At 35.9% G+C, this 21110-nt stretch overlaps 1 protein-coding gene across 2 annotated transcripts in view; it reads left to right on the top strand.

The window, feature by feature from the left end:
- PLSCR5 (phospholipid scramblase family member 5) overlaps positions 1–13850 on the top strand; it is a 29925-nt gene extending 16075 nt beyond the window's left edge. For both annotated transcript variants that reach the window (XM_025448941.3, XM_025448942.3), the window contains 6 exons: positions 666–708; positions 1750–1970; positions 4115–4276; positions 6514–6675; positions 9379–9462; positions 9549–13850. In XM_025448941.3, the coding sequence (XP_025304726.3) occupies positions 666–708; positions 1750–1970; positions 4115–4276; positions 6514–6675; positions 9379–9417 (627 nt within the window). In that variant the 3' untranslated portion in view covers positions 9418–9462; positions 9549–13850. The remainder of the gene's footprint in view (positions 1–665; positions 709–1749; positions 1971–4114; positions 4277–6513; positions 6676–9378; positions 9463–9548) is intronic.
- The last annotated feature ends 7260 nt before the right edge of the window (positions 13851–21110 follow it).

Raw genomic sequence — 21110 nt, 5'->3', positions numbered from 1 at the left:
TCACTGTGAGGATTGAGTTGAGAGTGAAAGAGAAGTTAGGAAGGTTGGAAAGGAGAGGCCAGGCATTCAAATCATTGCTTTAAAAAGTGAGTTTTAAAACTTTTTAGGCATTATTATTCAAAGACTTTAAAAAATCTTCTCCAAGTATTGTTTCTAAGAGTACCTCATTTTTCCCTTTATCACAGAAAGAACACAAAGTTAACCAACAATTCCTATTCTTATTCTGGGCAATTCGGCCTTGGGATTTTCAGGGTTCTTGTAATTTTTTTAAAAATTTACTTGAATAAAAAATATATCTTTTTCATGAGAAAATGGGTGCCTCAGTGGCTCATTCAGTTAAGCGTCTACCTTAGGCTTCAGTCATGATCCCAGGGTCCTGGAAACGAGCCCCACGTTGGGCTTCCTGTTCCGCAGGGAGCCCACTTTTCCCTCTCCTGCCTGACACTCGGCCTGCTTGTGCTCTCTCTCTCTCTCTCTCTGTCAAATAAATAAATAAAATATTTTAAAAAAATAAAAAATAAAATGTGAGTTGTTTTCAACCATTTTCCTGGTAGAGAACATGGAAATCACCAAATTTCATGTGGCAAACAGGTTAACAGTAGTATCTCCGAAGGTTTTCAAACCATGATATAACACTTTTTATTTCCTTTGTCATTCTTTAACAGTTAGACCTGATAATTATACACCAGCAGGTGGAGCTACTTGGAAGTAAGTATATTATATTCTACACTTAACTAGAACTGTTACAAATATTTTAGGCTTCAGTAATTGTGTTATATTTAAATATCTCATAAAAAATTAAGTGTTGAGGATAAAATTTAAAAGATCAGTAGGTCTACTGTTTAAAACAAACGTTGAAAGTAAATTGTTAGTCTGATGTAGATAAACCTGAGAGCATAAAACTCTCCAAGTCTTTGGTAATTTGTTATCAGGAATCTAACATTATTTTTCTCTTAAAATAATACAAGATATTTTATCACTTCCATGGTTGTTAATAATTTATTTTCTTAATAATTTCAGAAATGGAAATCAAGGTTGAAACTAAATAACAAAAACTCATTCTACTCCTGAAATTAATATTACACTTCATGTTAACTATCTGGAATTTAAACAAAACTTGAAACAAAAACAATAAATAAATAAATAAATAAATAAATAAATAAATAAATAAATAAATAAATAACAAAAATCCATTGAACAAAATGTGATGTTTTATCATTGCACTAATGAATAATCAGATGGTATGTTATTTGACAAAGATTTACAATGATGACTAACTGAATTCATTTCGCTTGAGTATTTTGTCCTTAATATTCTATATTATATCTAAAATAAGTTGAAATTGTAATAGCAGGATAGCATGCAGCTGTAGGTATACTGCTATACAAATCTTAAAGATCATTACTATGCTGTGAGTTGTCCCAGTAAATTCCACAGCAATGATAGAAGTATTATTTGAGGATTTGATTCTTTACAGACTTGTTTCTTCACTTGGAGAGTGGAACTACATCTATCAAGTAGGTCATATATCTGGAATCAAAATGTACTCATTGTACAGCCTTGTTCTTGGTTGACTTTGATTTCCATAGCTTAGTCTTCAAATTTTAGAGCATGCAAGAAGATTTGGGTGAAAAACATGCCATATACTTAATAATTAGTGACTCTTTTCTTTTAATAACACTACCTCTTTACTTAAAGATTTGGTACTAGACAAGAGCATTGTTTTGATGAATTTTTTTCTTCCCTTAGTGATACTTGGCACAGAGACCTCCAACAAATATGAAATTAAAAACAGCTTGGGACAAAGAATTTACTTTGCAGTGGAGGAAAGCATCTGCTTCAATCGTACTTTCTGTTCCACGCTGCGATCCTGCACTCTGAAGATCACAGATAACTCAGGTCGGGAGGTGATTACGGTAAACAGGCCCTTGAGATGTAACAGCTGCTGGTGCCCTTGCTACCTGCAAGAGGTTAGTCATTGGGTGTACTTTTATTTTTCTATGTTTGAAAAGATTAGCAATAATTTGTTTAATTAATGGCATTGATCTGAAGCCGTAAGGCCATTCACTTTTCAATTGTTTGAATTATTAGATTGCTCCTTTAGAATCAGAAAAGCTTAAGGATTTGGTAATTCACCGGTTGTTGTTGTTGTTGTTTTCCTTTCTGACCAAAAGCTACAGTGGCTTCCATGAATTGGTAGACAGCTAAAGGGTTGTGTAAATAGGACACATCTCCCTGAATCTCTGTATTAATCATATAATTGTAATATCTATGAGTTCCACCATCAAGCACATCTACCCTTTGTGTTTTCTAATAGTAGCAAAGATCAGAAAGTGCTAATCCTAAACTCTTCCGAGGTGTTCTGTTGGTGAGGTATTATTTTTAGTATAGAATTTCACAACCCATTCATCTATTTATGACGAACTTCAAACTTTGACAAAGACTATGTTATTGTTCTGAAGGGAGTCATTTAATTATTTTAATGTATGATAGATTTTCATCATTATCTAATAGCTCTACAATAATAACTTTCTATTGGCATAATGCAGTTAAGTCGACATGGAACATTTACTTACTTTAATGTCTTTGATATCATAACATCTCTATGAGTTAGAAAGAATAGGTTTTACTCTCCACATTTAGCAATTGAGGAAACTGGGGCTTAGGGGTTGGAGGTAACTTAAACATCCATGAACTATCATGAATGGGGCTTGACCCTCTGTCTTTATTCAAACCCCATTTTTTAAAAAGAAAAAAAAGTTTCTTTATTGAGGACATACGTGTAAGTACTCTACTTAGCACAATGGGAAAAAATATTAATATGGATGGGGTTAATTGAAGAAGTTTCTAGCATTATATACTAAAGCTAATTCTCCAAACATCTGTAAGCAATTTCCTAGCTAAGTGATAAAATGGTGAAAGTACTCATATACGGAGTCCCAGAAACTTCATCCTCCTACTGAGGATATGAGATTTAATATGCTCTAAGATGGTGTAGTCAGTATAAGATAAAACATCCATTTGAAGGTTTCTGATAATTGATGTTTTATTTCAGAGTAGCCCAGTGAAAAATAAGATGTATCCTGATACCCATTACCAATTTTTGTCAAAATCAAACCAATTATTTGAAAAGTGATCCCAGAATAAATCTATATAATTCTTTCTATTTAGGGTTTTTTTTAAATTAATTTAAGTATAATTGACACACTATTTTACATTAGTTTCAGGTCTACAACTTAGTGATTTGACAAGTCAGATCTATATAATTCTAAGCACTCTTGTTGAAACCACCTTTGTTGACCCAAGAATGCTAGAGAGATACACATGAGACTATGAACATAATAAATTAAAAAAAGATAAAAGTTCAACCGATTATAAGGAGTTGGTTTGATTTAAAAGCAAACAATTTTCATTATGCTTGCCCACCTCTAGCTTATTTCACAAGGGATTTGACCGCATAAGTATGTTGAAATACAATATGATGGGAAATAAACACATGGAGAGAATGAAGGGAATGGAGTAAAATACTAAAATGAAGCCTGAAAATGCAATTGCTAGTCTATAATACTTTGGAGGAAGTGAAATTGGTATGCAAAACAGAACCTGCACAAGAAGCATTTGTTTTTAATTGAACAGAGAAGCTAGAAGTTGACAGCCTGAAGGGAAAAAAATCCTGAATAACTAATCATTGGTAAGGGAGGGATAAAAATAGATGTGTGTTGTGGCAACACAAAAGAGGGAGGAGATTTGAAGTACCTCCTGGGAAACAGCTTCAGTCCTCGACCAACTGCCACACAAAACAAACTGGCAAAGAAGCCAGTGTCCCAGGCTCAGAGAACAATTCTAGGATAGGTTCTCTTTAAGGAAAGAAGATTAAAGACGTGGACTTTGAGTGAGTCATGCCAAATATATATCAAAATAGTGAATTTCTTTGTATAAAATATGAGAAAAAAAAGCCCCTGCTGTGTTTCCTTGGAAGCAGATATTTAGAATATTTTGTAGAATACAGAAGAATTTCATGAAAGTTGCTGTTTAGAAGCAAGTTGACATTGCTGTAAAATGAAAACCCAGTGACCTTAGAAAAATCTTATTTTATTATTATCTCTTCTTACAGTTAGAAATCCAAGCCCCTCCTGGTACAATAGTTGGTTATGTTGCACAGAAGTGGCACCCCTTTCTGCCTAAATTCACGATCCAAAATGCAAACAAAGAAGATATTTTGAAAATTGTTGGTCCTTGTGCAACATGTGGCTGTTTTGGTGATGTGGATTTTGAGGTATGGATGACAGAATGAAGGGTTTTCACTTAGGTCCTGATTTTTCAGTTTTAAAATATTCAAATCATGAAATAACTCTGAAATAAACTTAGAAGATAATATATTTATGAAATAACGTAATAAACCCATATTGTACATGCCAATAACAACTCATAATTTCAGAGATATCAAGTTCAAGAATTCTTTTTAAAAGACATACTGAAATTTTTTTAAGATTTTATTTATTTATTCATGAGACACAGAGAGAGAGAGAGGCAGAGGGAGAAGTAGGCTCCCTGCAAGGAGCCTGATGTGGGACTCCATCTATCAGATTGACCATTCGCAGGACCCTGGGATCACACCCTGAGGCGAAGGCAGACACTGAACCACTGAGCCACCCAGGCGCCCCTAAAATTTTTGGTTTATATGGAATTACAGCACCCATGGTACAAAGGAAATATAGTTTAGAATCACCCTAAATTATATCTTCTTTCCTATAGCTCTGGTGGTTACATATCTCAGTTCAAATCTCATCTAAGAAGCACAGTCCATTAAAATATCACTAATTTAGAAGCAATGACCAGAAGACTTGCTAATTTCATTTTGTAAAATAAGCTATACCTACATGAACATATTTGTGTAAATTCAATGTTAAAAAGCAATATGTAGTTGCAAATTCAATTGTAAGAATATAAATTATCTTAACAGCCTTTCCTAGAAATATATTTTAGGCAAAGGAGATCCAATCTAAAGTGTAAATTTGTTATTCATTCCTTCATTCTCTATACATTCATGTATATCCCACCCAGGACATTCGGTTTGAGGGACTTCAGGGAAGACTATTCACCCAGACTACAATGTAAATTTTGCAAAGGAAGCTGTTCTAACTTTGCTCTACTCCAAAATAACTCAGCATGGCTTTCCTAAGACTATAGGATAAGTTCCTGCTGGGTGGAGAGTCTGCTTGTCTCTCCCTCATTCCCTCTGCCCCTTCTCCTATTTGTGTGTGCACGGGTGCACTCTCACTCTCTCTCTCAAATAAAAGAAAGAAAGAAAGAAAGAAAGAAAGAAAGAAAGAAAGAAAGAAAGAAAGAAAGAAAGAAAGAAAGAAAGAAAGAAAAAAAAGAACCTAAAGGATACAAATATGCCTTATGATTGACACTTAAAAGTTTCAGTATTGGGGTGTCTGGGTGGCTTAGTCGAGTAAGTGTCTGCCTTCAGCTCAGGCCCTGACCCCAGGATGTTGGGATCCAGGCCTGCATCAGGCTCCCTGCTCAGTAGTCGGCTTCACTCTCTTCCTCTTCCTCTGCCCCTCCCCCTGCTCCTGCTCTGTCTCACTGTCACCCTCTTTCTCTTGAATAAATAAATCTTTAGAAAAAAGAAGTTTTAGTATTTGTGGGAATGAATGTCCTAAGTAACTTTCTCCATTTTCTATCTTCTCCTGCCATACAGAAAGTGAAAGTTTATATTGAATCACTGTCAGCCTTTGAATGAGAAACAGGGCAAGCAAAATAGTTGATAACATTGACTTGTAGACTCCTACTAGCTGAGAAGGACTACAGATTTTTGATGTCAAATTAGTTTGAATTTCCTGGGTGGCACATTTGCCCAGAGGATTTTTTTTTTTTTTTTTTTTTTACTGAAAAATAGGACTTAGGGTTAGTTACAGGGGAATGACCGAATAAATATTTAAGCATAATATAAAAATGAGATTAAGAAATGACTGATAATATTTAAATATATTAGTAATTATAAAATGTTAGCAATAACAATGAAAAAGCTTACAATGTACCTAGAAATTAATTTCTTCCAAAAATATTTTCTAAAATCTTTATCAAAAAAATTTTATTTTTCTATTCCTTTCTTTCTTTTTTTTTTCCTACTGAAGAATTAAGGTTTAAAATCTGGACCTCAGGTAATGAAATTACCTTCAAGGTTAGACCATGTAATTGAGACTATGTACCTGCTGCCATCTTGTGGTAGCCGGGCCCTAATTATTTATTGCTATTATATTCTCAATCTGCATACCAAAAGCAAAAAAAAATTAACATGGATTAGATAACTGTCAGCAAAGCAACATTTCTGGACTCTAAAGTTAAATCTACAAACTTATGCTTATGTATAAAGGAATGAATGACACGGAATTGTCACAGATGATGAATAAAATGATTTGTGTCTCTCTTGAAGCAAATATACTAAGATACATAAGACCATTTGTTTCACCTTCAGATTTAACATCGCTTATTTTCTTTTCACAGGTGAAGACCATTAACGAAAAGCTTACAATTGGGAAGATTTCGAAGTACTGGTCAGGATTTGTAAATGATGTCTTTACCAATGCTGACAACTTTGGAATTCATGTTCCCGCAGATCTAGATGTGACGGTCAAAGCAGCGATGATTGGTGCTTGTTTTCTCTTTGTAAGTCTGGTCTTAAAGAATATGAGTGATTTGTTTCCCTTTTCTTGTTAACTACTGTGGTGCCAATCTCATTTTACACAGCACTGCATTTTCTTTTTGTTTTTTTCTTCATTTGTTTTTATTGAGGTTCGCTTTGCCAACATATAGTCTAACACCCAGTGCCATCCCATCAGGTGCCCTCCTCAGTGCCAGTCACCCAGTTACCCCAACTCCCCCGCCCACCTCCCCTTCTGCAACATTTTGTTTGTTTCCCAGAGTTAGGAGTCTCTCATGGTTTGTCTCCCTCTCTAATTTTCCCCACTCAGTTTCCCCTACTTCCCTTAGAGTCCCTTTCACTATTTCTTATACTCCACGTACAAGTGAACCCATATGGTGATTGTCCTTCTCCAACTGACTTATTTCACTCAGCATAATACCCTCAGTTCCATCCATGTTGAGGCAAATGGTAGGTATCCATCCTTCTGATGGCTGAGTAATACTCCGTTATATATATGTACCGCATCTTCTTTATCGATTCATCTGTCGAAGGACATCATGGCTCCTTCCACAGTTTGGCTATTGTGGACATTGCTGCTATGAACATTGGGGTGCAGGTGTCCCGGCATTTCACTACATCTACACAGCACTGCATTTACCCCAAGGAGGTTTATGCAGAGAAGGCTACTTTGGGACCACCAACTCTTCAGAAGCCAGAATTTAGGAGCCGGCAACGCTCTCCACTGGCTCTCATACCTTCTTCCTCAAGAATGGGTGCCCTGTCAACATCCTACTCATCACTTCTTTGAAACCTTAGTTACCCTTCCCTTTCAATTTCAATTTCGATTTTTGGCTTATTTTTTCTTTCATTAAAAAATCTGTAAATGTCACTTTATCCTGGATAAGTTAGAATTGTTTCATCATTTAACAATGAACTAAAGTAACATTCAGAATGTGGAAAGTACAGTCTTGCCCTTCCAGTATGAACATGGATACATGGATTCACAGGGATGAGTTAACAGGTATCCATTATTACAAAGATATTAAGTCTTTGTCCTTTTTTTCCCAACTTATAATTTCATTAGAAATATTTTCTTCTTGGTGTGGAGATTGGTGATAGAACAGAAGTCAAGTAACACCTGTGCCAAATGCTTGGCCGTCTCCTGTTCCTTATTTTTCCTCTAATCTCTACCCCATTGTTTAGCATTGTCAGTGCTTTCACAAAAATTCATGGAATTATAAAATAACCCTGCATTCTTCCTCTCATATTTTATTGTCCTTCGGAGTTTTAGGATCCTAAATCTTACGGTTCTATCAATGTGTGCTGCTCTCTGTATTTGGTTTTTTCTAAAGACACTTGGGAAGTAGATGAACTAAAAATAATTCCCTAGTGACATTACTGATAGGTACTTAGGGTCTAATACAGAATATATTTTTTTCCAGGAATTTAAGTTATTGGTTCCCTATCATTGGTAAGAGGTAGAATTCATATATGTACAGCACTAGGTTTTTACACTTACTAAGCAGTCACCTTTAATTCCCATTTGCATCTATAAATCTAACCAATTCCGGTCAATCTTGCCTATGACCTAATATTTCTTCCATTGCTTATTATCCTCTATCCACTTGATAAAGCTTTTAATTTCCCACTTCCTGCTCGCCTTTCCCATTTTTGATCGTTCAGCATTTCAACACCAATCCCTCCAAACATGCACATGTACAAACACACATAGACACACACACACACACACACACACACACACACACACAAAACCTTTCCCCAAAATTTTAATTTAGCCTTTCTGATTAAGCTCCACATTTAGTGTTTATATTAAAAAACAGATCATCTTTAATCCAGCCTACCCACTTATAATCAGTAAAAATTTACTGTAAACAATTCACTGTGTACTATAAATTGGAGAAGCACTGATCCAGATAATACCCCAATCATCTGAATAGATAACTTTTTAACTCCATTGTCTGAGGGAGAAATATACTCACTGAGAATATCTAACGCTCCCATCTATTTTTTTTTCCTTTTTTTTTTTTTTTGGCCAATATAGCTTTTAAAACAATTTCAACATGCATTACCAAGATAAGTCACTTACTTCTAAATATAATTTGATAGGAAGAATTATGTTTTTATGTTTTAAATGCTGTCTCTATTTTGTTACCTTGTACTGAGAAAGAGACCGTCAGAAAGCTGCTCCCTGATCCAAACAGCAAAATTCACAAACACTACCTAATTTTGGTTTTCCTCTAGTTTGACCCTACCATTCCACAGCCTACATCTCTAACTACCCCTTGTCAGACTCCTGTGATATAGCTTTCAGTACTTCCTGAGATGACTACCTTGTTACTAACTACAGAGTCCATGATGATCTATGTAATACTTGTTCAAAAATCAGTGTTTATTACAATGTCCTGCACTGACACAGAATGCCCTGCAATCGAAGTGTGCACTGTCTTGATCACCCAAAGTTTTGACAGATGATACTCTGTTGATTCAGATAAGATTTTCAAGTAACTTGTATTCTGAAAACTAGACGTGTAAGTGTCATCAAACTTAAACCTTTTTGATTTTCCTCCTACTGATAAATTGCATGTTGTTGGAACAACCACTGGGCAACATGATTGCTTTATACAATCAAAGCTTCCCTGTGAGACTCCTGATCTTAATTGTCACATTTTTGTAAATTCACTCATATTCAGTTTATTTATTTGTAGGATTTTATGTTCTTTGAACATTCACTGGCTGGATTATAATAAGCAAGATGACAAAAACAATAAAGTATGCAAGAAACTATTTCAGTAAGTAAAGGAAACTTTAAGTGATCTCTTTCCCTTTGAAGATGTCTATATTTGACGCTGTCTAACTCTTTTTCATTTTCTTCTAGAAATCCCTTGGGCTCTGGATTTCATTTCTAAATGGCTTGAATATTTGCTTTTTTGCTAACAAGTTTTAATTATTATATTTATTAAAGCATAATGTAATGAAGCAATTATCTGGTTGTAAATGCGTGATAGCTAAAGACAAGATTACTGGCCCGAGTACAGGGCTACTTTGAGAGATTGTCATTCTTTCTTTTTAATCCTTTTGAAGTTATTGCATGGGTAAGCATGAAAGATGAGAACTAAGGCTTGCAGCATCACTGATGAAAATTCAATGTTTAGAGAGCACTTTGAAGTTTTTCTGGCACTAAGGCTGGTTACTAATCAAAAGGACTGGATTTCTAAAATATTATTTCATGACTAATCTTTTGACATTGTTTATTAATCTTATTGTAGTGAGATTTTCACTTTATATCAGAAAACCTGGATAAATAATATACTTAAAGATGAGGAGGAAGATAGATGAAATCAATTTGTTCTAGTGGTAAGGAACTAATATTTCCATAAAGAAGCTAATATTTACAAACCAAAGTATGCTGTAAACACAAAGGCACACCAGAGATTTAAGTAAGTATATAAATAGACTTCTAAGTTAGTAAAAGCAGTGGTATAGAGCAGGAACTTTATCTATTTATAGTGAAAGTTCAGTTAAGAAAGGGATCTGGGGCTCTGAAAAGTGTACTTATTCCAGGACTTAAAAATAAGCAAACAAAAACAAATAAAAACTTAACACATGAGGCAAATATAGAAGTCAGGGCATACGGTCAATTCAATTAATTAATGCCTTATGCTTTAACGTTTTCAGAGTCCCCTAGGTAACTACACCTAGTTATCCACTCATGTCCAAAGCCCACCCACATAAGAAGAAATTTTCAGAATTCTTTGTTAGGAATGATGATAGTTCTTCCCTTTTCAAAATGAGGAAACAGATTTGTTTTAAACAAAGCACCATGTAACCATTTGGACTCTAATTTAGAATGATACAAATACCACCCAAATTTCTATCCACTTATAAAGGTGTTCAGAGAAACTCCAGGCAATCCCCTGCTTAGTGATGGAAATGTGTTCCAAGCCTAAGTTAATCATTTGGAATTGGGAACCTCTCATCTAGAAATAACTCTATATATGTCAGTTAAGTTCCCAAGATAGCCCACAAATAGCAATTTAGTCCGGGGTTCTGGGGTCAGGGCTTTAGGTTGTATAAGATGGAAAGGGGGAAAGAAGCACGTTTTCTGAGAGCCCCCTCCATTGGCATGCTTCAGCAAACCATAAAAGATCGACTGGTGGAACAGAATCATTCAAGCATTGACCACCAAAAAATAACCATGCTTCAAAATCCCACCCAATCTTTCTTCTGGTGGTCCCATCCATTCTTTCAGTGTCACTAGTATGACCTGAGTATTGGAACAATGCAGTCACAGAAGCAAATGGCAGTCCTGCGTGTGACAGACATTGTCTTGAGCCTAGCCCTGCTGTGTGCTAGCCATGCATCAGGAGATCGGTCCTAGAGTCTCAAACTTCTCAGGTCTCCTATGTGTTACTTTGCAGAGCTTGGTGACAGTTGAGGGGACTGCAGTGTTTCCTCTCTTCCCCTCTCATCATTTTAACTAATGTATGTGTGACTTATTCATAACCAGCTAAAGGAAGTGGCATTTTTATGGCTGATGTTTATTAACTAATAAAATGGAGAAAATTAGCTGGCATTTTCTGAGGGCTTATTACACGTCAGGCACCATGCTTCATATGAATTCCCGGTGGGGTAACAAAATGCAGTAAAAACAAAGGAAAATTAGACAGTATGTGGAAGACTGCCTGGCGCCCTGTTTTTTCCCCCAAATTTTCTTCCTAAAGATGAATCTGCTTTTATCTATTCTTCTTGTACTTTTGATTTCTAAAGTGAAAGATTTTTGTAATTGAGGTCACAACAACAGCATTTGACACTCTTACTGTGCGGCAAAATGGGAGAAAAATGCTACTTATAAATATTATATTTTAACATGACAAACGTTTGGATTTTAAAAAATATTTAAATGATTCCTAAAACTAGTGAAAAGTTTTAAACCCCTACTTCTAAAAAGAGACTCCCTAAAGATAAAAGCCTTCTTAGGTTATAGCACTTATATCAAAGTTGGCTATATTAAAAAAAAAAAAAAAAAAAAAAAACCTACCGTAACACTTTGCTCCTGAATTGCACACTACAACAAATTAAGATCCATCTTGTCTCCTCTCCCTCATTAAAGATAAAACTGATCTTTCCATATCTTCTGTGCTCTGTTTTTTCCCTTTTCCTTTCCCACAAACATGAGAGTCCATGAGAGACTAATAAGACTTGGCTCTTCAGTAAAATTTTCAGGAAAAAGCATGCAGCTCTAGAATGAGGGTCCTCTGTACATCACAGTTTTCTGTTTTACTACCTACCTCTCCTTGGCCCCACTACACTCTCAGAACACAGGCTCCAACCCCATTTATTCTGAGATATACTGGGAAAGATGTGACCAGCTTCAAATACCTCCCATTCATTCATTCAGTTAATAAATATATGCTGACTCCCTCCTATATGCCAAAAATATGGTACCCCTGCTTTTGGTGGAGCTTATGGTTCAAAAAGACATTAATCCAATAATGGCACACACAAAGGTTAGACGTCAAACGTAAGTATTTATAGGAGATAGACAAGGTACTAAGTACAGCAGAGGTATTTGGCTTGGTCAGGTTGTGAGGGAGTGATGGTACCATTAACATGTGAAGAATAAGTGGAGCAGAAGGAAGAATGTGTTTGGCTGAGGTGTTAACATTTGAAAAAGTTCTGTGATGGGGCAGGAGAAGGACATGACAATCTCATATGACTTGAAGAAAGCCAGTGACTAAAGTTTAGATAGTGAAGGGGAATATGGTACAAGAGGAGGATGAAAAGGGCCAGTACGCCATGTTAAAGATTCTAGACTCTGTCTCATCAGTATCTGATGAACATTCTTAAGAGTTAATTGGTTAAAGATTAGATTGGGAAGAGTGCAGGAAAGGATGCTCATGGACCAATTAGTAGGTTACTAAAAATAGTTTAGGTGACAGCTATTGGTAGCTTGGACATGTGGCACTCGTGTAAAGGGAGAGAAGTGAGCAGAAATATATTTAGGGAGTAAAATGACCATTACTTGATACTGGGTTGAAATTGAAGATTAGAGGAAGAAAGGGGGTTTCTGGCTTTTGCCATTTACTGATAGAAATTTAGAAGAGGATCTGGTTTGGGGATAAAGATCCTGGATTCAGTTTTAAACATAGTGATTTTGTCATTCCTTTAAGTTTTCCAAAAGGATATGTTGAATAGGTGGGCATCTTTTCAGCTAGTGTATTTCTGAAGAAAGAGATGAATATATAAGACCTATGTATGTGAGGACGCCTGGGTGGCTCAGCAGTTGAGCGTCTGCCTTTGGCTCAGGGCATGATCCCTGGGGTCCAGGATCAAGTCATGCATCGGGCTCCTTGCAAGGAGCCTGCTTCTCCCTCTGCCTGTGTCTCTGCCTCTCTTTCTGTGTCTCTCATGAATAAACAAATAAAATATTTTTTTAAAAAAGACCTATGTATATGGATGCACAGATTTCTGAATAATCATGGGTTTACTTCAAGGATATCCCTAAAAAATACTTTAAAATATGCATGGTCAATGAATGTATTCATTTACTTATATAACTAATATTTTACAGAATTGTTTCTATATACTAGGCAATATATTAGGCAGTGGGGATATTATGCTAAGTGGCAGATATTCCTACTCTAAAGATGGATGCATTCAACAAATATTTATGACGTTGTTATTACGTACTGGGCATCTATGTCAGCATGAATTTTCAGCAAGGAACAATGCAACAAGGTGCCTGTCATCTTGGAGCTTATGTTCTAACACAGATGGACAATAAACCAACAGATAACAAAAATATCATGTAATCATAGGTGATCATAAATCCTGATAAAGAGTCTATCACTCAATGTCTAAAACAATGTTTAATTTATTGCTTGCTTAGGCAAGGGAGGGCTGAGTTTGGAAGACAGTTTATAAGCAAAAGAAAGTCTACATAGGGTTTTGGAAAAGTGTGAAGTGTAGAATCTGGAGTGTTAACTTTAACTATAAAAATGTGTTTATCAGAGTAAGACTGTTTCTGACTGGCAGACTCTCAGAAATGTTCACTGGACTAAAGCTGTGGCTGATTACTTGATTTTACAAAATTGGACTGCAGGGAATGTTACTGAATTTTTTTTCATACATGTGTGTACTTTTGTAATCAATCACTGATTAAACAAGTTTAATACTGGTTTTGACTGTGACTCATTGCTATGATGAACAATCAGTTGTTTCATGAAGAAAAATAATTCAGAATAAAGAAATAGAGAAAAAATGGAACTACTGTTGCATTTGAGCAGAGGAAGGGGAAAAAGGCAGCAATTCACTAGAACGTGTGGGAAAATGGAGTTCCAGGCAGATGGAAAAGTGAGTTCAAAGGCTCTGAGCCAAGAGCCTGCAGAGCAACTTTGAGAAATACAGGTAGCCTGTGCAACTGAGGTGTCAGTGGCCAGGGGCTTGATAATATAAAGTCTTGCAAGGCAAAGTATGGAAGAGAAAATTAGCCAAACCTGGCACATGATTGGATATGAGATGTAAGGAATATTAATAACTCAAGGATGAAGCCCCAGTCTGTGTTGTGGGAAGCTGAAGGAATGGCCATACCATTCACCATAACTGGTACAATACAGTGTTACAGGTTTCATGACAAAAGAACATACATCAAGGCACAAAAAAAGGGAAGCATTCAGTACATTTAGAGTGAGAGATTAGAACCCTTAGAGAGTAATGACGCATGAGATGAATGTGTTCCCCGCCCCCGGCCAGGTGGGGTCAAATCCAGGAAGTGTGCCCCTAGGAGAACATCCCAAACCAAAAGCACAGTGCCTGGCTGGCTCAGTCAGAGGAGCATGTGATTCTTGTTCTTGGGGTTGTGAGTTTGAACCCCTGTTGTATATGGAGTTTACTTCTAAAACAAAAAAGCTATGCCGAGAGTACAGCACAAAGACATAGAAGTCAGAAACACTGTAATTATCATCAAGAATGAGGACACCCTGGAGCACCTGAGTGGCTCAGTCAGTTAAGCCTCTGACTCTTGATTTTGGCTCAGGCCATGGTCTCAGGCTCATGGGATTGAGCCCCACACTGGGCTCCACTCCTTGTCCCTCTCCCTCTGTTCCTCTCTCCACTCTTTCAAACTCCCTAGCTCTAAAATAAATAAATAAAGGGATGCCTGGGTGGCTCAGTGGTTAAGCTTTTGCCTTTGGCTCAGGGTGTGATCCTGGAGTACCGGGATTGGGTCCCACATCAGCATGGAGCCTGCTTCTCCCTCTGCCTGTGTCTCTGCCTCTCTCTCTCTCTGTGTGTGTCTCTCATGAATAAATAAATAAAATCTTTTAAAAGTAAATAAATGAATAAATAAATAAACAAACAAATAAATAAATAAAATCTTGAAAAGAAAAAAAAGAATGAAGAGGTCCCACAAGTTGACGTTCACCTAATGAATCGAGGCCCTTCCAGAGAAATGAGGCCACCCTTCCCACTCAGCTGTGCTTGCAGCTGTCCTTCACTGGTATTGCTATCATGATTCAAAGAATAGCTTCTCCTGGATGTGTTTTGTTTGTACTTGACCAAAGCATCCTCTAATGGCTTTGAAAATTGTTTAGAAACTAGATTGAACAAAAAACTGAGTCCAAGTGAACCAACAGGTACTAGAGATAAACAACAACAAAAAAAATAAAACGAAACAAAAACCATGAATATCCTTCCCTATTCATAACATCCTGGAGGAAAGAAATTAAACTCATTAAATAAGTTACCCATATTTCCCTACAAAAGAGAGATTTTGTTAGGTCATCTGAAGAATCAGAGTATAGCCCAGCAGTATATATAGCAGTTCACTGAAATTCTAATTCATTGAGGTTTACATACATTTGTTTGTTATCAAAATGAGGATAAAACATAGGAAATAATATAAAATAGTAACACTTCACAACATACTCTTATCTTAACATTTTGTCGTAGTTTCTTTAATTGTTAAAATTAGGGGGAAAAGAACCTATCGTTTACAATATTTTGAGTTCTCAAGTTTAGCAATTTTTCTTTCTTCTAACATTTTGTTTTAGAATCTGTGCATTATCCTAAAAGGCTTTTTAGATAAAAATTCTCTGAACGCAAATGGATTTTTAAAATTTCTTATGCTATGACTTTTCTTTGTCATAAAAACAAGTAAGCACTGTACTTAATGACATGTATTGTGAACTGTTCAGGTGTTTGAGGTTTAAATAATTTAAGTTATGTAATTTAAGGAATCTATCATTCATTTTAAAGAGAAAAAATAAACTATAATCTTGTTAAGGAAAAAAGGATAATCTAGCTTTTGTTGACTGAGTCAGTATTTCTTGACTATCTGCCAAATACTATTATCAAAATAATTGAAAATACATTTTCTGGGCATTTTCCACTTAATTATAAATATCAAGTTTTTAATGGTCAATTACAATATAAATATAAGAGATTTAAAATATGAAAATTTGGTATTTTGCTCAAACAAAACTAAACATGATGAAATTATTTGTTTCATGAATATATAAAAGCTAACATTAATGAGCATGTTGTAAATATTATGCTAGATTCTCACATGCAATTTCCAGTTAACTGCAATGCAACAACACAACAAAATGATTATTATAAGCACAAAGGCACAGGTGGGGAGATCAATGTTCGGAAATGTTAAATAACTTACATTCTTATAAGAAAGTATCACAGTGCTGTTAACTTTTGTCTAGCTTCTAAGATGAGAATATGAGTGGATAAGAAATGGCAAAAGGACAAATTTTTAAAATACATAGAAAAAGAATTTAGAAACCTAGGAGAGAAATATTCTCATCCCCCTAAGGCCTCAATAAGTAATGTTTTCATCAACACTTGGTGCTATCACTGGGAAAGTAACATATACCCAACAACTCAAAATCTTTCATCCACTGACAATATATCTTGGTATCCTCTTTGTGGATACCTGTATTACTAATATATATATATAACAAATAAGAAAGTAATGAGTAAACCTGAAAGAAAAAAAATATTTGAAAAAAAGTTTAAATTTTATTGGAGTGATTTCTATAAAACTTTGCTAAACATAAAAGATTTAGAAAATATTTCCGTATCAATGAATCATAAAGACTATTTTAATCTATCATTTATTTTTAAAAGATTTTATTTATTTATTCATGAGAGGCACAGAGAGAGAGAGGCGGAGACACAGGCAGAGGGAGAAGCAGGCTCCATGCAGGGAGCCCGACGTAGGACTCGATTCCAGGACCCTGGGATCACGCTCTGGGCCAAAGGCAGGCGCTAAACTGCTAAGCCCCCCAGGCATCCCACTAATCTATCGTTTAATTGCTTGTTCAAAATTAATTTCAGAATAATCAAACAATCAAATATAATTAATTTTGGTACCTATATCATGTTCATACACCCTTCAAATGTTTTAAAATATATTACATTTTTAAATATGTTTAAAGCTAGCAGAAAATACATAGGAAGACTAATAGAGAAATTAAACAGTTCTTACTTTTTTATATAAGCAAGTTGACACACATATATGGAACATGCCTTTAATAAGTGTTTCATGCTGCAGATGGCAGCAGCACTTCACATTATCAGTTCTGTTTAGCTCTATCACCAGATGCATGGAAAGACCAATTTCTATTGAGTGCTCACTTTCTTCTTTCTGTAATCTTAGAAAAAATGCACTGATTTTGTATATGGGAGGGTGAAACTTGATGTTATTTTTCTTATCAAACAAGAAATACACTGTTTTCATATATGCATTTTGTGCAACACTAAAGTTTAGTTACTGTTTTTCAATTTTTTTTTAAAGATTTTTCATTTATTTATTTATTCATGAGAGACACAGAGAGAGAGAGAGAGGCAGAGACACAGGCAGAGGGAGAAGCAGGCTCCATGCAGGAGCCCCACGTGGGACTCCATCCCAGGTCTCGAGGATCACACCCTAGGCTGAAGGCGGCGCTAAACCACTAAGCCACCGGGGCTCCCCAGGGCTCCCCTAGTTACTGTTTTTCATGAACAGACTGAATACATTTCCAATCAATTCAGTGAATGTATATATTCTTATATTTCCAAGGAAACTCAATAACATTCTCTTGTTAAGTGGTTAAATAAAGGTAACTATTAAGATTAAGCATATAATTGAAAGTAGATTCCCAAATCTTATTTGTTATTTCTGGCTTAAAAGCTAAACAATCATTACATAATAATCTAAAATTATTTAGAATCATGCAGGAAACTCTTCACTTTGGTCACTTCTATGATGCGTATTGATCATCCTCACAGGAAATGTATAGGCAAAGCGGTGGCACATACATGGAGTCAAATTTCTTCAAGCTTTGGTGATTCCAGATCATCAAGCAAGGGTGAGTAGGTCTGATCAGGGATGTCCCACCACATTTAAATATGCTTTTCAGAAAATAAAATGACAGGAGCACAAAATCCATAAGAATATTTAAGTACCAATGTCCAGGCCTCATTTCAGACCAATTAGATCAAAATCCCTAGGTGTGTCTTCTGGGTAATGTACTCTTTATTAAAAATCTGCCCAGTAGTACAAATACGCAACCAGTGTTGCAAACAACTTCCTACTCAAAGCTAACAAAATAGTATTTGCTTTATTTTTATGTCCAAATCCCAAATGTGATATTCAAAATCTTCAGTAATCTGTCTGTGCTTTACTTATTATATGAACCTACTGCTAGTCTGAGTCCCTTAGAGTACAGCTGTGTTTCTCTGGGATGCCTGAACAGATCCCTGGTCTATTGTCTTAAATTCAAGTTTCCAATTCACTGAGTGATTGCGAAATCACAGTAACAGTAGTAGTACTACCTATATATTGGTAAAATTCTTTAGAGTATTTTAAAGCAATGCCACCCATATAAATGACCTGAACTGAGTCTCACAGGAAAACAGAGGGCTTTAGTTTTGCACAACTTTAGAGATGACCAGTACAACTTCTCTATATCAAAATTATAGAAAATGCAAAGTAAAACAAATTAAATGACTTTCTTCATTTCATGTCCACAAGTCTTTTTATCATACCAGATTTTACCTTGACTATTAATAAATATGTAAAATGCTCAACAGTGATGAATTAATATATTCTGGTTTGCACATAAAATGGAATTATCTTTTCTTAAAATTAAGTTGTAAGTCTGATGAATGATAGAATATATAGATAAATGGACAGATAGGATAGAAAATCTCTATATTATAGTAGGTGACAAAAAGCAAGTTACTTTGCAAAAGTATGCAGAATTATGATCATTTTTTGTAAAATCAAAAATAATTATATGTGGGGTGTGTGTGAAAAGACAAAAGAGGGAGAAGTGCAAACGTTTAGTTTATTTGCTATAGCAGAAGCATAGGTGTGCAGTTATAAAAGTCATATAAAATGTTTTTAGCCATTTGTTTAAAAAGCATGACAGCTAGAATGGAGTTCTATCATATAGAACTATGTCTATTTAAGAACTAATTTTTAATAGTGATTATTTCAGAGTTGGGAGTGGCATAATGAGGGAATTAATTATTTCCTTAGATACTTCTGAAATGTTTGAACAAAACTCATTATATGCATCATACACACACTTACCCCCCTATACACACAATGGTTAAAGTGCAACTCCCTTTAAAAGAAATTATTCAGGGCAGTCCAGGTGGCTCAGCGGTTTAGTGCCGCCTTCAGCCCAGGTTGTGATCCTGGAGACCAGGGATCGAGTCCCAGGTCGGGCTCCCTGCATGGAGCCTGCTTCTCCATCTGCGTGTGTCTCTGCCTCTCTCCCTCTCTCTGTCTTGCTCTGTGTCTCTCATGAATAAATATATAAAATCTTTAAAAATAAATAAGAATGCAAAATTAAAAAATAAATTATTCAGATTTGCCTCATAAAAGAAAATTAGTGACATTTTTTAATTTATGCAACAAAAAAATTAAAGATTAAAATTAAGAGAAATAATGTCTTGCTTTTTTTTCCTTTATGACTACTCCTAATCTTTTCAATTGTGTTCAAAATGAGTCCACCTTCTATGCATATCTATTTGTTTTTTGCAATGATTTGTCATAATGTCCAACCTATAAATATATATCAGATATCTATGACGCTACCCAACATATTTAAATTCCAGCCTATCAATATTCCCCTTCACATAATTCAATAATAGTCTGACTTGTGATGACATTAATGATGTGAGCACTCAGTATAGGAAAAAAAATAAATATCCTTGGGTCAAAATATTAAATAGGACAAAACTTACACTCTGAAATAACTTTGTATCTAATTTATCATTAGTATACACTATTATCTTTTTTGTTACTAGTTTATTTTCCATCCACATAAGAATGCAGTAAGAAGTTAAAACAGGAAGTTCATCTCTTACTGGATTAGTTTGGAGGTGATTATGGAACATCAAAGTGAAAAATATTGACAGGTATCTGTCAGGAGAAAGCTCTAATTCAAAGGTTTCTGTCTGGGACCAGAAGATGCTTGTGAAGATGGCTAAGTAGAAGGACTCTGAGCTCACCTTGTCCTACATTTATAGCTAGATATCACTCATATCTGAGTAAACAAATTAAAGAGTGATTCCAAGACTGGCAGGACAAACTCCACAACTAAATGTAGAGAAGAAGCTGCCTCAGAGAGTTTAGGAGGAGGAGAAATGGTGGGTGGGAGCTGCCTAAATGGGGGAGGAACTCTAGTCATCAAGAGGGGAAAGCATCAGGGACCCTGCATGGGAAAAATGAATCCCCATAATGTCTGGCCTTGAAAACCAGAGTAGCTGAATTCTGTGAGTTCATATAACATGCTGGACTTGGAACCTCGGGCTTTAAAAATCAGCTGACTCAGCCTTAGGTGAGCCTGGAAGACAGTTGATAGCTGGGTCCCCACCCTTAAAGAGACAGCAGCCCAAGAAGAGGCAGCACAGAAGCTACAGCTTGCACAACAGAAGGGATATCTGTTTACACTGACTTCAGAGCACACTGGGGAATTCTCCAGGAACAAAGGAGCTGGCAGGCACCATTTCCTCTCCACACCCCAAGCAAAAACAAAAGGGGCACTTTTGCCAGGTAGCACTTGCTTCCTGACCTACTAGCGGTGCACGACACCCAACCAGGAGTTCTCCCACTGGCCCTGGGCTCAGCACACATATTATTAACCCTACATATACACACACCCTGCATCCACCACACTTGAGGAGATCCAGCTTAGGAATAGTGGCACAGTGCAAATTTTGCAAACACCATCATCCTGCTGATGACCTCCCCTGCAATCCTGTGCCCTCTCAGAGCCAGCTGGCCTGAGTCTCACTAACATGACAGAGAGTGAGCATAGCCCACAACAGGCAGAGAATCTGTGCAGGTATCTAGACCGAAAGGAAAAGTGACTCAGATATCATAGCTGAATGAAAACAATGCACATAGGGGACTCCCCTAAAGTGCTGGGTT

The sequence above is a fragment of the Canis lupus genome, chromosome 23 (assembly GCF_003254725.2).
Source record: "Canis lupus dingo isolate Sandy chromosome 23, ASM325472v2, whole genome shotgun sequence".
NCBI classification, from domain to species: domain Eukaryota; kingdom Metazoa; phylum Chordata; class Mammalia; order Carnivora; family Canidae; genus Canis; species Canis lupus.
This window is presented reverse-complemented; position numbering and strand designations above follow the sequence as displayed.